Raw genomic sequence first — 15,008 nt, forward strand, 5'->3', positions numbered from 1 at the left:
GTTTTCAGTGAGATGCACATGGAAGGGTGACAGGGACCCAGCCAATATAGCCCGGATGACCCGAGTGCAGATATGTCTCACAGCCACATCGCCTTCACAATCTGTATAAAGGTCATGCAATATGTCTGTTGCATCTCTGAGTTTTCTGTTTTCAAACAGGTTCCATTACTGACATCCTTCTCAGTGGAGAATGTCTAGTCAGAACAGTAACTCCAAATAATGGTAAGTCAGACTTAAAAATAAGACCTTTTTTCTTTGTTTTAAATTGTGTAATAAAAGATGTGGACTATATGTATGCAGAGCTGGACTTTGGATGAAGATTACTGCATATGACTGCAGTGATTCAAACCCTGGCTAAGATGAATGTTAGTCCATGGTTCTAGTAGGGGAGAGTAGCTAGCTATAAGACAACAGTTGGGGAAGATTGGCCTCCAATATCCAGAGCACAGACTTCTGAATGATGCACTGAGAAGGATCACAGGGACATCACTTAAAAGGGCAGTTCATTCAATATAGTCCTAATAGCCCAAGTGCCAATATTTGTTGTAGGCAGATCACCCTAAGCGGTTGGATAGGTTCTATTGCTTTATTCTAGGGAAAGTCTGGGCTCTCCGTTAGGACTTTTTATGATGACAGTGATCCTGCAGAACTTAATAGAACCAGCTATGATCATCTTTGCTGTGGTGTTCACAGCTTCTTTTCATATCCGTGATGTGTAATCTCTGAACACACCGAGGCAATTTCCATCAACACATTTGTTTTCCACCTCCTTCTATCAACCATTAATAAATATTGTGTCCATGTTATCTTCTGTGGAAAGTCCTGTAGACAGAAATGTTTTGAGAAACACAAATCTAGAGAGACTTGTTAATACAGTGATAAAGTCGTTGAGTTAATTAGTCCTAGGAAGCTTACCACGCTCTGTCACTATGTCAGTTATGGAGTCTAATTTGTGGAATATTTATTCTGTTTGGTGAAATGAAGAAGACACTGTGGCTGGCCATATAGGCCAAACATCCAAAAATGCTGATTTGTGGCATTGTTTAAAACTATCAGTGGTGTGTCTACAGAAGAACTGAGGTCCAGAAATTCACAATCAACATAGGTGGAAGATACAGTAAAAGTCTTAGCGTGGTTGTGCATGTTTTGAATAATCTGGAAAACTGCTTTGATTCCCGTGGTAAACCTGTGGTTGGCCCTACTCTTTCTACCTCCTTCTATGTTAGCAGATAGACAGGAATAAAGTCAGTTCAGAATGCTTGTAGCGTTAGTTAGAAAATATAGAGAAGTCAGTAAAAAGATGAGGGGCGGTAAAGATTACCCAAGCAATCTAAGTGGCGTTATATCCGTTACTGAAAATCCCCTGGGTAGACTCCGCATGACTCTATGGATTATAGTACAGTTCATTTTTCATGAGGAATTACATTTTCAAAAATAGGTGCCAGAGTTTAAGTGACCTTTACTGCAGGCCTAAAATGCATTGGGAAATGTGGCCCTTCCTACTAAGTCTTTTTCTTCCCAAATGATGTAGGTCCTTTTAACTATGCCAAATTTAGCTTCCCAACTATTGAAGGCAGTTCTGGGTAAGATGGACTAAACACCCCATTTGCAGATTGCCCCCCACTGTAGCTTCCCTCCTCTTTGTAACAGCTCTGGAAGGACTTGAATTTCACAGATTACCTTCCTGGTGGACTTTGTCATCTCACTCAGTCATAAATTGTAGACACTTGTCTCAGGGAAAAAACAGTTCTCTAGGTACCTTGCTGTGACGTTCCATTTTAATTTCATTTTAACACTAGTAGAATGTGTCAACTCCAGTGCTGGAAAGCTGAATCAGTTAACCTCAGACCAGTCTCCTTCACAGGCATCAGATGGCTCCAGCATAAAAACAGGACAAGACAATTTATTTTCTACACTTCAGAAATGCCCACCCATATGGATACTCCTGGCCTAGGTGGAAGAAGCTCTCTGAAACCATCTTGGGCAAATTACAGAAAAAACAGAAGAAAAGGAACTGGAACACCTGCAAAAAAGTGTGAAAAGCTACTTCCCATGGAAAAATAATAGAAAATAAGGAGGAAAGTAAGGATAATAAATAAATATAAATGAAAGGAAGGATCCATCATTCTGCACTGGACACAAATCAGAGCACAGAAGACAGTGAAGAGGAGATAACTCAACCAAAATCTCAAACTGAGTCTCTTCAAATGTCTCAGAGAAGACAGTGGAAAGAGAGAGAGACAGGATGGACTCAGAATTGCAGGTTGCCGTATGAGAATTGATGGACAAGGACAAAACCTTGACAATTCACAAAATACAACTGAAGAATATGAAATTCCTGCAGGTTCCAGGAGAAGCCTCTTGAACTCTCAGAAAAGAATTTACCAGAACTTGATCTTGAGTGTACGGGTAGAAGTTTGTGGAATAATGAGACAAATGGGAGGAAATGCATGCTCAACTTAAGCAACTTCCGTAATATTATCCAAGAAAAAACACTTGGTAATACCAGGTACAAGGAATCAATGCACATAGCCCTCCTGAGGAAAATTAGAGCTTCAAGGAAGTGACTTTGAGCAGGAGGCTGCAGCCAACCTGTCCTTTAGAAGAGAAATGTAAAGATTTGAGACCTGTTGGTGGACACAGCTATGCTGAGGAAAAAGGGAATTCTGGAGCCCTGAAATAAGATGCGTATTGCAATGCTAATAAATGCCTGTTACTGAATGCTACACAGTTGTGTGCATTTATGTTAAAGAACAAGGTAAATACTGCTTCCTTTGTGACTCCTGATCCACATCTGCACTCTCCTTCCCCCACCAGGCATGGCCACTGTCTGTAGTCTAGTGTGAATCACCTGGGAAAGGAGAGGCTTGTTTATACAGACTTAGTAAGTGGCAAGCTGGGGTGTAAATCCACCATGTATTAGCCCGCTGTGTGCTAACTGGCTGTCTGAACCTTGCTACTGTGCACTAAAAATTCCATATTGGACCTAAACCCCATTGGTGGCCCAGACTCACCCTGCACTTCAGGCCTATGGGATCGGGGGAGAAATTCCCTGTAACATGGGGAAAAGAAAGGGCTTTTCGTGAGAGTTTGGTTTTGATTTTTGAACAGTTGTGGCCACGTTGCAGTCAGAACAGAGGCACATGTGAGGCCACTCAGGAATTTGAAATAAGTGGGCAGAGGTACTTTCCCTGGGTACTGTTCCGGTAGATCTGGGGGAGGGACAGGGGACACAGAAAGAGAAGAAGGAGAAACACCACAAAAGGAGACAGAGAAGGCAGCAAGGAAGTGCCAGACACAGCCACCGAGGCACTGGTAGCATCACCCTGAGGAAAAGCTAAGGGCGTGTCTACGCTGCAATTGGGAGTGTGATTGCAGCACATGTAGCCAGGGCTTGAGTAACAATAGCAGTGAAGCCATGGCAACCTGGCCAGCTGCATGGGCTAGCCCTGCCCGGCCAGGACCCCGGGTGCACACCTGAGTGGCTGCCATCTCCTCTCTGCTGTGGCTGCATTGCTATTATTCACGCCAGCAGCATCAAAGCAAGTTTGGTTGTCTACACCTGCTGCAATCACAGCTCCTGATTGCAGTATAGACAAACCCTAAGAGCTTTGGGGTCAAGTGCTGGCTAATAGAAGCTTGGAATTGTGAGCAAAGAAACTGTCTCCTGTTGTTTGCATCCTCTTGTGTTCAAGGAAATAGGACTTTGTTTACATTCTCCCTAAATAATCAGGATTGCATCAAAGAAATAGCTGTCTATCATCAATTTCTCCTTCTAATGGAAACAGCCTCAGGGCCTGTCATAAATATAAAGGGAAGGGTAACAACCTTCCTGTATACAGGAATATAAATATAAAATCCCTCCTGGCCAGAGGCACAAAATCCTTTTACCTGTAAAGGGTTAAGAAGCTCAGGTAACCTAGCTGGCACCTGACCAAAAGGACCAATAAGGGGACAAGATACTTTCAAATCTGGGGGAGGAAGGCTTTGTTTGTCTGTTCTGTGTCTGTCTGTTCCGGGTTCTTGCCGAAGACAAGTACTAGCAAGGGAATGTGTTATCTTACTTTTATTTTGGCTTGTGATTTTCTCTGTGCTGAGAGGGAGGTGTATTCCTGGTTTTCTTTTTGTAACTTTAAAGTTTTGCCCAGAGGGAAATCCTCTGTGTTTTGAATCTGATTGCCCTGTGAGATTATCTTCCATTCTAATTTTACAGAGTTGCTCCTTTTACCTTTTTTCTTTGTAATAAAGTTCTGTTTTTTAAAGAATCTGATGGTTTTTTTTTAGTGTCCTAAAAAACCCCAAGGTTGGTCTATGCTCATCTTGTTTATTCTCAAGCCTCCCTAGGACAGGGGGTGTAGGGCTTGGGGGGATATTAGAGGGGAGTAGGAACTCCCAGTGGTCCTTTCCCTGAGTTTTGTCTAATCACTTGGTGGTGGCAGCATTACCTAATCCACGGTACAAGGCAGAATTTGTGCCTTGGGGAGTTTTTACTAAGCTGGTAGAAATAAGCTTAGGGAGTCTTTCATAAGGGTCCTGACAGGACCCCAAAGTTTTGGCTAACTGCCCAGATCCAGAAGCGGTAACAATATGTCTTTTTGTATTTCCACAGTTTATTACACAGTTCTGCTACCTCTCAGCTTCACTAATGGCACGTGACTATTTATAAAGCAGATTCCTGTCAGCCAGAATCTTTTAGGAACTCTCTAAAGAAAGTCATCTCCAGTGATGCTATGCTCCACGTGCATGGGTGACGCATACAGTCCATGTCCACTCACTAGCCACCTGCAACAGAAAGTAATGGCTGTCAAGTATATGATGCTAGCCCATAGCATATGCTTGGTGTAACTATAAAAGGATGGTGTCAAGTGCATAGGGGCACGGGACCCTTGGCTAGAGAGGAACTTTAGAGACAAAGGGGAAAATCCTTTTTAAATGATGTGGCCCAAATCTTCCCAGGCTGGATGCACTGTGGAGGGGTGGAACACCAGCAACTCACATTGACTTCGGTGAGACTTACAGGTGCCCAGCACTGCTCAGTGTTTAGCTCTCAGAGAATAGTTCTTCTAGCCTGCAGCACGCTGTCTATCAAGCAACAGGGTTAGGAGTGTTCAACATGCTATGATCTGTTTAGCTGACCCTCTCCTGAGCTATGGTCCCGAGCTCAGATCCCACCGTGAGCACAGCGGGATGAATGCCAATGCAAACAGACCCCGTCCATCCCTGTCCTCACTATGTTTCAGGGTGCAGCCTCTGCATCTGGCACTTTGTTTACAAAGCATTTCCAGGCTGTAACGTCAGAGATATGGCACCGAAACAAATGCGTGATTCAAATGAAAGCAACAACAGTGCCATGCGACAAACCCCTCAGCTACGGGGCCAAATTCCCTCTGTGGAGTCGCCCATTGCCATGACATGTCTGTGTCTTCAGATTCCTCCTCAAGGGCTGCTCAGACCGCGACACTCCCAAGGAGCTGGCTGGCTAATAATGGCCAGGTTGAGACATCAATGGACGACTGTGCAAAAACCCAAAAGCCAGCCCAGCAGACTTGCTGCAATTGGCAATATCCAGTCAGGAGAAGCTCTGGGACAGCAGGGAGCACACAGGGCAGAGGTGCACTGTGAAAGAAAGAGCTGAGATGATTGGTTACCTTTGCTAGAGGCTTGAGGAGTCTACAAACCCGGGGGCAGGCTGTGGAGGAGTCCATCGGGTACTACACTTGGAAAAAGAAAAACCAGTTAGAAACATGGATGCATACCAAGGGCTCAGCTTTATTCCAGGAATAAATTCTTCTTCCTGGTCAATAAATATTTGTCATAGGGTCTAGTCTTGTTCCTAAACCTTACACTGTTTCTCTGGTGTTTTAGGGACGTCACGCCTGAGGGCAATGATAACCCGAGTTTGATTACAGTGGATGCTGGGCATTTTCGGGTTTTAAAGGGCTCCGTTGAGCTCTCATGGAGACCCAGGAGCCACAGAACAACATCCCTGCTACTCATTCCGAAAAGCAGTTGCCAACTGGAGCAATTGGGATCTTCCAGCTGGTGTCCCCCAGGGATAGTATCCCAAACGCTGTTTCCACTGTCGTATTTGTAGCTCTTGTGTGATCTCCCATTTGACCAGCAGTCAGTGAGGGTCAGTTACTCAGCAAGGCCAGCTCCGATCGCAGAGTCTCTCCCAGCACCACAGAACGCTTGCTGTCACTTAAACTCAGTTTGCAAAGCAAAGCAAAGCATATTAAAGAAAATAGGCTGGGCTGGCCCTGTGGGGTAGTCAGAAACCAACGGTAAGTCGGACCTCAGGGCATCTGCTGCTCTGGCCTCCTATGAGCCCGCTTAGCCACCCCAAGGCGGCAGGAGGAAAGGGACTAGAACAGCTCCTGGCGTGGCAGCTTATTGACTTACGTGTGCATTGCAGGGAAGGTGCTAGTTGGGCCAGACATGTGATGCACAGCGGATGGGAATCCTCCAGTCTGTCCCATGAGGCTGGATGGCATCACAGGGGGCCACATGGAGTAGCCAACTGGGGGCAGCTGAGAAGGAATGGCCTGCACTCCTGGGGAAGGGTAATGGTGGTGATGATGCACTGTGGATGGCCTTGGTTTTTCTGCTTTCACAACAACTGGAGCAGCAAACTGGGGATCCTCAATTTAAGGGAAAAAGGGAAATTTGTTAAATTTGTACCCATATGGCAGGCGAGCACAATGGTCTGTTACTCACCAACGGAGTGCCAGCTTGGAGCACTCTTCATAAAGAGCATTCCCTTGTCCTGGGCCCACGGCCCAGCTACACTGACGACAGTGCGATAACAACTGCAGCATGGCATGGGTGACTGGGTCCCACCCAGACAGCCAGGGTCTGTCTATCCTGCAATTAGACACTGGCGGCTGGCCCATGCCAGCTGACCTGGGTTAAGGGGCTTGGGCTACGGGGCTTTTTAACTGCACTGTAGACGTTCGGGCTCAGGCTGGAGTCCAGGTCTGGGACCTCCCCTTGGGGGGTTCCAGAGCTTCTAACATCTAAACCCAATTAAACAGCCCCGTGAGTCGAGTCAGCTGCCATGGGCCAGCCGCAGGTGTCTAACTGCAGTGCAGACATACCGCACGCTCCGGCTCCACTCCCACTCCCCCACCTCGGGAACGGCCGGGGCAAAGCGACTGGCCTTGCCAGGGGATGTAAAGAACAAGAGGGCGGCTCTGCTTGTTCCTTGGCTCTTAGGTGCAGGCTCCTGACCTTTTACTCTTCTCATTTCCTTTAGCCTGTGATCAGGCTGTTTGCTCTCCCCTCCTGCAGACCCCCCCCCCCCCAGGCTAGGGACAAGCAGCATCAGGCACCGCATTAAACAAGGCTCTGCCCTTCCATTCAATGCAGACGAGAATATTCACCCGGGATGTTAAAGCCACCAAAATTGGAGTGAGGAGAGTACAAAGAAGGGCAGACAGAGTGTGTGCGGGGCAGGTGGGGGGGGCAGCCGGATGGGATCTCTCTGGCAGTGCTGGGACACTCGTAGTGCACTACTCCCCCTTTAAGACAGTGCTGCAGTGTCTATGAGCACCCTGATTTTCCTCGCGTGTCCCCCTATGAGCACAGGCATTCCCGCCCTCCCCAGCCCTTGTCACACTGCGCACTGCTCTGGGGTGTGGTGCAAATGCCACTCCATAACAAACCTGGCTGAGAGCAGGCACAGCGGAGAAGATTCATGCTTCCCCTAGTGCGATACTCTGCCAGTTGGCAGTGGTTGCTGCAGAGCTTGTCCTGAAACAGGAGAGCCGACAGCTGCTCTTAAACACTGGAGTAGAGAATGTCTGATGTAGAGAAGTGGGCTGAACAGGTGCAGCAAATGCCAGCTCCGCCCCCCACCCACCGCAGCCGAAGGGTGTTGTGTTTCCTAGCAGACAGAGCCCTGTGAACGCGAGGGGGTTGGGCTGTGTAAGCCATCCGTTAGAGCTGGAAATAGCACCCAGCGAAGGTGTTACCAGCCGGGGGAGCGTTACAAGCTCAGATGTGTGCTGGTGATGGTCTTAACACAAGGGGGCCAGAGAGCATCACGCCTGAGTGAGGTCGGGAGCCAGAGCGCTTTCTGGTCTGTGCGCAGAGAGAAAAGAAAGGGCCCTGGCACACGTGCAGGTGTGAAATGGGGAGGGAAGCCCAGGGCATCTCTCAGCACAGCGTGAGGCGTCCAGTGGAACTCCCAAATTAACTGCTTAGATTGGAAACCCCTCCGAGCAGGGGCTGGGGTAACATTTTCAAATGCACCTCAGTGGCTTAGGTTCCTGTGTCACATTTCACATTTCAGGTGCATCTCACCAAAAGGATTTAGGTACCTAACTCCACCATTGAGGTCAATGGGAGTTTAGTGCCTTGATACCTTTAATAATCTGGGCCTTAGGCACTTAGAGCCAGATTTGTAAACGGATTTAGGTGCCTAAAGATGCAGAGTGGCACCTAGTGGGATTTTCAGATGAGCCTAGGAGCCTAACTGCCATTGACTTTCAATGAGACGGAGGCTCCTAAGTCACTTAGGGCCAGAGTTTAAAGGTCTGAAGGCACCTGACTCCTGTGGATTTCAGTGGGCGTTAGACAAATCTTTATCAATCTGGCCCTTCGGTGCTTTTGGAAAATGTCTCTACACGTGCGGGTGTGCCCAGCCCTGAGCACACAGGGCCCTGATCCTGACTGCGGTCTCTAGGCACCACCACCACATCCGTGCTTCCGTTCCAGCCCATCGCAAAGCGCCACGCCAGACGTTACCAGTTCCGGGTTCCAGCAAAATAAGCTTTCAGGAAATGGAAGGCCCATAGAAATATTCCCATGAATTGACATGCAAGTGTCTGCCCCAGCCTGCGGCAGAATCCCAGGTTCTCAGTCACCAGGCAGCATGTGGGCATCTGGGAAGTGGGCTCTTCCCTGGATGACTGACTGTTTTCTCATGTGCAATTCAGCTATGCTCTTAGGGCTGGAGTGTACCCAGCCTGCAGGAGTGCAGCGGGAACCTGCACATTGCCAAACACAGTCTGGCCCCAGGCCTGGACGAGCCCAGCGCTGGGCAGAGAGGAGGCGAGGGCGTGGCAGAGCAGAGTTGGCCTGCTGTGGAGGGGGGAGCATACCCTGTACGCCCTTTCCAGGGGTGGCGCAGCAGCTGAACTCCTCCGTCACCCCAGGCAGAACCAGGAGACATGGGGGGGGAAGGGGGGCAGGTTCAGCTCCAGAAGACACCATCCAGCCTGAGCTCATCCCATAGATTGGCCAGAGTGTGCAGTGCCCTACAACGTGCTTCCATGGGCAATGGGTTCTGAAGCCGCATTCAGGCCCAAATATTCAAAACGCGCTCCCCAATCCCCAGGCCCTGCACCGGCACGTGGAGATCGGCTCCCCGTCTCCTGCCCCAGCAACTGCTTGCTCGGGGAGCTCTTTGAAGGGGTGAATGTCATTACCTGCTGGGTGTGCTGCAGCAAGGGAGGCCCGGTCCCACCGGGCTGTGAGAACGCCATCGGTGGCAGAGCTTTCAGCATCATGTTCTGCATAATGATCTGGTGCATCTGAGCGTTCTGCATCAACATCATCTCCACCATGTCTGGGAACAGAAAAATCCCAAAGGGAAAGGAACAGCATTGCCAGTGAGAGACAGAGGGAAAGGGGCGTCTCAGGGGGTCAGATCCTTAGCAGAGCGCCCAGACAGCTCTGACTTAGGGAAGGCAGCTGAAAGGGGATCTTGAAAGGGCCTTTCGCACTTGGAGGAGGAGACGGTTAGTAGACACCGCTATCTCCTTGGCCAGTGACTGCCCTTTATGGGCTGGATGAGAGCGTTCAGACTCTCAGCCCAGCTTAGTTTTTCCCTGTCTCTGCGAAGAAGCCCTCGCTACGTGTTTGTGACCCAAACTAAGGCAAGGCTCACTGCTTTGGGCCTGTCCAGACTCTCAGACAGCGGCGGATTCAGAAAGGGCAGACTCTAGCTGACCAAAGCTCTGCACACGCAGGTCCAAAGAGGCTCATCACAAGTATTTGCGTAGAAACCAGTTCCTACGGCTTTACAGGCCAGAAAGTCCCACAAGGTTCCCGTTCAAACACCTGGTTTGCCTGTGGCTGAAACACGTCACCGACCCACATTCTCAATTCAGTGTCACTGGATTCCTGCCCATTTGGACCATGAGAGTATTCCCAACACACAGGGTAACTGCGGGAGTGTAGCGAGGCGGCCTGGCTCTCCACCACCCCGGAGGGGGACGAGCCCCTTCGGGCGCCAAAGTGGGAGGAGCCAGTGGAGCTTGCGCCTGTCCCCCAGAGGTCAGGGCGCAGGACAGGAAGTACAAAAGCCCAACCCCAGAGTTCACTAAAGGCCAGAGAAGACAGACGCCTGTGGCCTAGCTCCCGGTGGGGAGACTCCTGCAGTTTGCAGCCGACCCGAGGACTGGCCAGGTACCGACCAGGCCCCGGAGAAACTGGTAAACCTGCCTGTGGCAAGTTACCCAGAGGAGCTGCCAAGCCTGCCGCTCGCCAGGTACCCGGAGGAGCCCGTCCAGACGCAGGTACCTCTAGAGGGGGAGGTAGGAAGTAGCCCGGGGGCGGCCGACCCTAGTCTGGCTGCAGCACTGCCAGAGCCGATGTCACTGTGTTGCGGTCAGGATCCCCACTGACGCAGCAGTGGGCTAGGGCCCCGGGCTGGGACGCAATGGAGTGGGTGGGCCTGCGTCCCCCCTGCCACCCAACGTGCGGGTGGCCGTCTCCCCCTCTCCCAGCCCTTCGGAGCCAGGTCCTGGGCCTCCTGAACTTACTTGTCTGCTCAGCCCCTGCCTGAGGGCCTGAGCTCCTGACTGTTAGTTGCCTCGCCCTGATCCAGGGCCGGGGCTTGCTAATATTTTTAAACTGTTTGCTCAGCCCCTCCTGAGGGCCTGAGCTGCTGACAGTTTGCCGCAAAGCCAGGCTAATTCCCTGACTCAAGTGACCTAAGTAGTGACGCGGCCTGGTTCCCCGCCACCCCGGAGGGGGACAAGCCCTGGCTGAACCCCTACAGGGAGATACAAGACTGACGCAGCCATGGGGACTGGGACAGTGTGCTCTCTTCTTTGTTTTTCCAGATGAATCAGAGAGGTCAGCCTGAGAAACCCCCTGACAACAGCTTCTGCTGGGCTGGGCTGGGCTGGGCTGGGCTAGCCCCGCTGGCCACAGAGCACAACCACAGCCAGCCAGGGCACAGGAGGATACTACATGCTTTCCATTGAATGATCTATCCCAAGAAACCAGCCTTGTCCCGCCAGCTGCAGCCTGTCCAATTCTGTGGGAAGCCAGGTAGAGAAAATGTTTCACAAAAAGCTCATTGTGGGCAGTCTGCAGGAACGTACGAGAGCCCAGCCAGCACGGCTGGGTCCCGGATGTCGCGCAAACATGAGCTGAGGCAGTGGGGAATTTTGCAGGTTTCCCGGCGCTCTAGTGAGAACCCACACAAACTGAAAGTGAAAGATGATCTGCACCTACTCCCTGGAGCCCAAACCACTGTGCAGCACACAGCTGCGGTACAGGCCTGTGTCTGGGACCTTCGTTTGCTGCCATGAAAATGATTGGGAGGCCTCAAAGTGAGCATCATCCCTTCACTGCGAGATCACACAGGGACAGCCGCTGAGCTGCTGAGGGACAAACTGTTAATCACCCAGGGCTTCTATCACCAGAAAACATGACCCGAAATTTGAGGGGAAAAACAAGGGAAAGGAAAAAATTTCTTTTAAATGTTTGTTTAAACATCTTCTCCAGCTTTACGAGACATTAAACTGTCACCCTGAAATTTCTTTCCATGTGGATTTAAAAATGCATCTGAAGTATATATCCACCTTGAACCAATCACCCTGGTATCTTGGCACCAGAATCAATTCAACCACAACACAAAAACAATTAAAGTAACCAGGTTTTTCATTTAACTGGACATATTGAGCCAAATTTATCCCTGGGGTAAATGCATCATCTTCAGGGAATTAGAGAGACAAGATGGGTGAGGTAATAGCTTTTATTGGACCAACAGAGCTCTGTGTGGCTCAAAAGCTTGTCTCTCTCACCAGCAGGAGTTGGTCCAATAAAAGCTATTATCTCACCTACCTTGTCTCTCTAATATCCTGGGATCTAAATGGTTACAAGAACGCTGCATTCAACTTCAGGGTAGTCAGACATAAATGTGGTCCATTTTGTTTTAGAAAATAAATTGATTCAAATAAACCAGAGACTTTATTAAATCCCCAAGCAACAGACTGTGGAGTTGCTCTCTGATTTTTTCATTTCCCTGCAGTACCAGGAAACCTCACACAAAAATCTGAGTTGGGGAAAGAAGCCCAGATATTAGCTCCATATGCTATTCTTGGACCTTGCCCACTTCCATTTAGAAACACAAAACCAGTTTGTTTATGTGCATGCAGGGTAGCACGTTCAGCTGCCGCCTCTTGTTTCCAATGACAGGCGGTTCCTACACGTTTTAAAATAAACGCTGATATTGTACGAAGGAGAATGGACAGTGGGTACAAAATCCCTGTTTGCTCATTTTAGCGTTATTAGTTGTTTGTAAAAGTTTGAGCTACAAATGCCCTTGTTAATATTTAACCAGTATGTTCTACTTTCCCCAAACCCTCTCCGCAGCTTAACCTGGTTTTTACCAAATGTACAGTGCCTCTGTCTGTTGCAAGATAAAGTGCCCAGCAGCTCTAAAGTTATTCTAAGTTCCCACGTCAGAGGGCCCAGATATTTGATTGGCAAGACCAGTAATTCCATTGACAGCCTGGTTGTGCTAGGTCACAAGGTAACTTGAGTGCTGTCTCATGTCACCACAGTGATACTTTCTCCTGCTTTCCTGAGCTCCCTCTGAGCTCGGAGCACTGAATGACCCAGCATGTTAGGGTGGCTTACCTTCCTTAATGCTTCCAGAACGGGGGAGCGGGAGGGGCTGTGGAGGCGGGATCTGTGTGATGAGAGGTGGCTGCTGAGGTAACTGTTGGATGATGGTTGCAGGTTGCTGAGGCATCTAGGAACAAAAGGAAAATAAGAGGAATCAGGATTGCCATCTGCCTGCAATGCTGGGCTCTCTGGGCTACTGCGTTTCATTTTCTGATGCCCTGCATGCTTCACAGCTGAGCCACACGTTACACCTGCAGGTGTCCAGCTCAAAGATAAGGGTGTGACTCTATGTCCCATATTCTTCCTAGAGATATGCTTATGATAAGAATATGGCATAACTAAGATATGTTTTATGCAAGATGGGTCATGTGAGGTTGTAACTGTGCCTTCATGGGTCACAACTGAGAATACCAAATTCAGGACAAACTGCTGAGAAATAGGGCAGACACTCCCCACAAAACTGATGGCTATTCTCCCACAAGATATACCAAACCAGCAATAAAAGTGAACTTCTGTTGCACCACACTGGCTAACAAGAAGTCATAAAAGCAGTTTCCTTAGGCATTCCAGTCCTTGTATCACCACTAAAAACACTAGACTTTAAGACGAGTGGTTCTTTACAACCAATTTCATCAAATGAAAGGTGGTTCTGATCCCAAAGGATCAGCCACACACCCAGGTCAATATATAACTCAGATCTTACCCAATAATCATGCCGTTGCCAATCCTTTAGTATCTAATCTCTAAAGGTTTATTTATGGGCAGGTCTACACTACAGCAGGGATCGACGCTCTGAGATCAATTCACCGGTGGTCGAGTTAGCAAGTCTAGTAAAGACCCGCCAAATCGACTGCAGATTGTTTTCCAGTCGATCCCTGTACTCTACCCCCGACGAGAAGAGTAAGGTAAGTCAACGGGAGATTTTCTTCCATTGACCCCCCAGGGTGTAGACCCCGTGGTAACTAGATCTATGGTACGTCGACTCCAGCTACTTTATTCACATAGCTGGAGTTGCGTAGCATAGGTCGACTTACTGCAGTAGTGTAGACATAGCAGAAGAAAGAAAGAAGAGAGTTAAAATTAGTTAAAGGAATCAAACACATACAATGATTGCAAGTTATTGGTTCAGGCTTGTAGCAGTGATGGAATAAACTGCTGGCTTTAGTCAAGTCTGTGGTTCCTTCCAAATCATTAGAAGATCCTCAGTCCCTTGGTTAGAATGCTCCCATTAGTGTAAGTCCTTGTCCAGAGGCTTGAGCAGGAAAGAGGCAAAATGGAGATGTTTCCAGTGCTTTTTATAGCTTCTGCCACGTGGAGGGAAACCCCTTGTTCCAAACAAAGCTCTCAGCACAGTTAGTGGACAATCACAGGAAAAAGCTGGAGTTTGGAGTGACATGGGCAAGTCACACGTCAATGCATGATTTCGCTTAGTCATAGCAGGAAAGTCCATGAAGTGTAGATAGGAGTCTCCCATGGTCCATTGTGAGTTCAGTATATGTTGCTGAGCCACTTAATTTGAATAGCCCCTTCAAGATGTGCAGGCTAAATACACCTCTACCCCGCTATAACACGACCCGATATAACACGGGTTCGCGTATAGCACGGTAGCAGTGGGGCTCGCCGGCGATTTAAAGGGCCTGGGGCTCCCCGCAGTGGCTGGAGCCCGGAGCCCTTTAAATTACCACTGGAGCCCTGCCGCCCCACCGCGATATAACAGGGTTTCAGCTATAACGCAGTAGGGCAATTAGGAAGGACAATAGGACTTTGAAGATACTAATTTCCTTCCTTCCTGAGAAGTTCCCTGGGATGCTGCTTTGACAGGGACTCCATCTTGGACTTTTAGTGTTTTTCCATTAAGAGGAGGTGGGAGTCAAACTGGGAAATAAAGGATTCCTGACATATGCAAATCCTATTTAAGGCTGGGGAGTGAGTTAATCTTGGTTCTTCTCCACTGCCTCCCCGCCCAAGAAGGAAAACTGCTGAAAACACCTGAAGAGAAAGGAACTAAGCTGGGGGGGGAGGGCAGGGGCTGAGCTCAGGTGAGAAAGGTCTAGCCCAGGAGTGGCCAACCGGTGGCTCCGGAACCGCATGCAGCTTTTCAGAGGTTAATATGCGGCTCCTTGCATAGACACTGACTCCGG

The 15,008-nt window shown here is 49.0% G+C and overlaps 1 protein-coding gene across 3 annotated transcripts in view; it reads right to left on the reverse strand.

Moving 5' to 3' along the window:
* Window positions 1-4,592: 4,592 nt before the first annotated feature.
* The window catches only part of C11H21orf58 (chromosome 11 C21orf58 homolog), a 40,846-nt gene continuing 30,430 nt past the window's right edge, over window positions 4,593-15,008 (reverse strand). For 2 of the 3 annotated variants that reach the window (XM_042861835.2, XM_042861833.2), the window contains exons 5-9: window positions 12,880-12,994; window positions 9,432-9,571; window positions 6,403-6,641; window positions 5,649-5,711; window positions 4,593-4,782 (exon numbers count right to left, since the gene is read on the reverse strand). In XM_042861835.2, the coding sequence (XP_042717769.2) occupies window positions 5,654-5,711; window positions 6,403-6,641; window positions 9,432-9,571; window positions 12,880-12,994 (552 nt within the window). In that variant the 3' untranslated portion in view covers window positions 4,593-4,782; window positions 5,649-5,653. Of the gene's footprint in view, window positions 4,783-5,648; window positions 5,717-6,402; window positions 6,642-9,431; window positions 9,572-12,879; window positions 12,995-15,008 lie in introns of all 3 variants that reach the window. The other variant, XM_042861834.2, reaches the window with a different exon arrangement.

This window comes from Chrysemys picta, chromosome 11 (genome assembly GCF_011386835.1).
Source record: "Chrysemys picta bellii isolate R12L10 chromosome 11, ASM1138683v2, whole genome shotgun sequence".
NCBI classification, from domain to species: Eukaryota; Metazoa; Chordata; order Testudines; family Emydidae; genus Chrysemys; species Chrysemys picta.